Source organism: Penaeus monodon, chromosome 30, assembly GCF_015228065.2.
Source record: "Penaeus monodon isolate SGIC_2016 chromosome 30, NSTDA_Pmon_1, whole genome shotgun sequence".
NCBI lineage: Eukaryota > Metazoa > Arthropoda > Malacostraca > Decapoda > Penaeidae > Penaeus > Penaeus monodon.
The window spans coordinates 31,364,483-31,364,777 of NC_051415.1; the positions used below are offsets into that span (position 1 = coordinate 31,364,483).

The 295-nt window shown below is 42.4% G+C and overlaps 1 protein-coding gene across 1 annotated transcript in view; it reads left to right on the forward strand.

Annotated features, from left to right (window-relative positions):
* The window catches only part of LOC119592422 (MAM and LDL-receptor class A domain-containing protein 2-like), a gene marked incomplete in the record, with an annotated part of 30,439 nt that overhangs the window by 24,638 nt on the left and 5,506 nt on the right, over positions 1–295 (forward strand). Inside the window, 1 exon segment of the mRNA XM_037941244.1 lies at positions 84–215. Within this exon segment, the coding sequence (XP_037797172.1) occupies positions 84–215 (132 nt within the window).

Below are 295 nucleotides of genomic sequence, written 5' to 3' on the forward strand. Positions count from 1 at the left end.
ACACGTTAAATTTCTAATAAAGTAACACAGAAGCCAATAGAACAGATTAACGACAGTAACAATACCGCCCCCAACACTCGCAGGCCAACGGCAAACCACCAGAGCAGCTGTGGAGCGGATCTTCCGACACGAGCGGATGGAAGCACCAGTTCATCAGCCTGAAAGGAAAACGGGATTTCACTTTGCAGTTTCAGGCTGTACACGAGGATGGGGATGTAAGTATGCCTGTGATGTTATATTTATTACGTGTTTATATTGATTTTTTTTTTTCTTTTACTTACGTATTGACAGATGA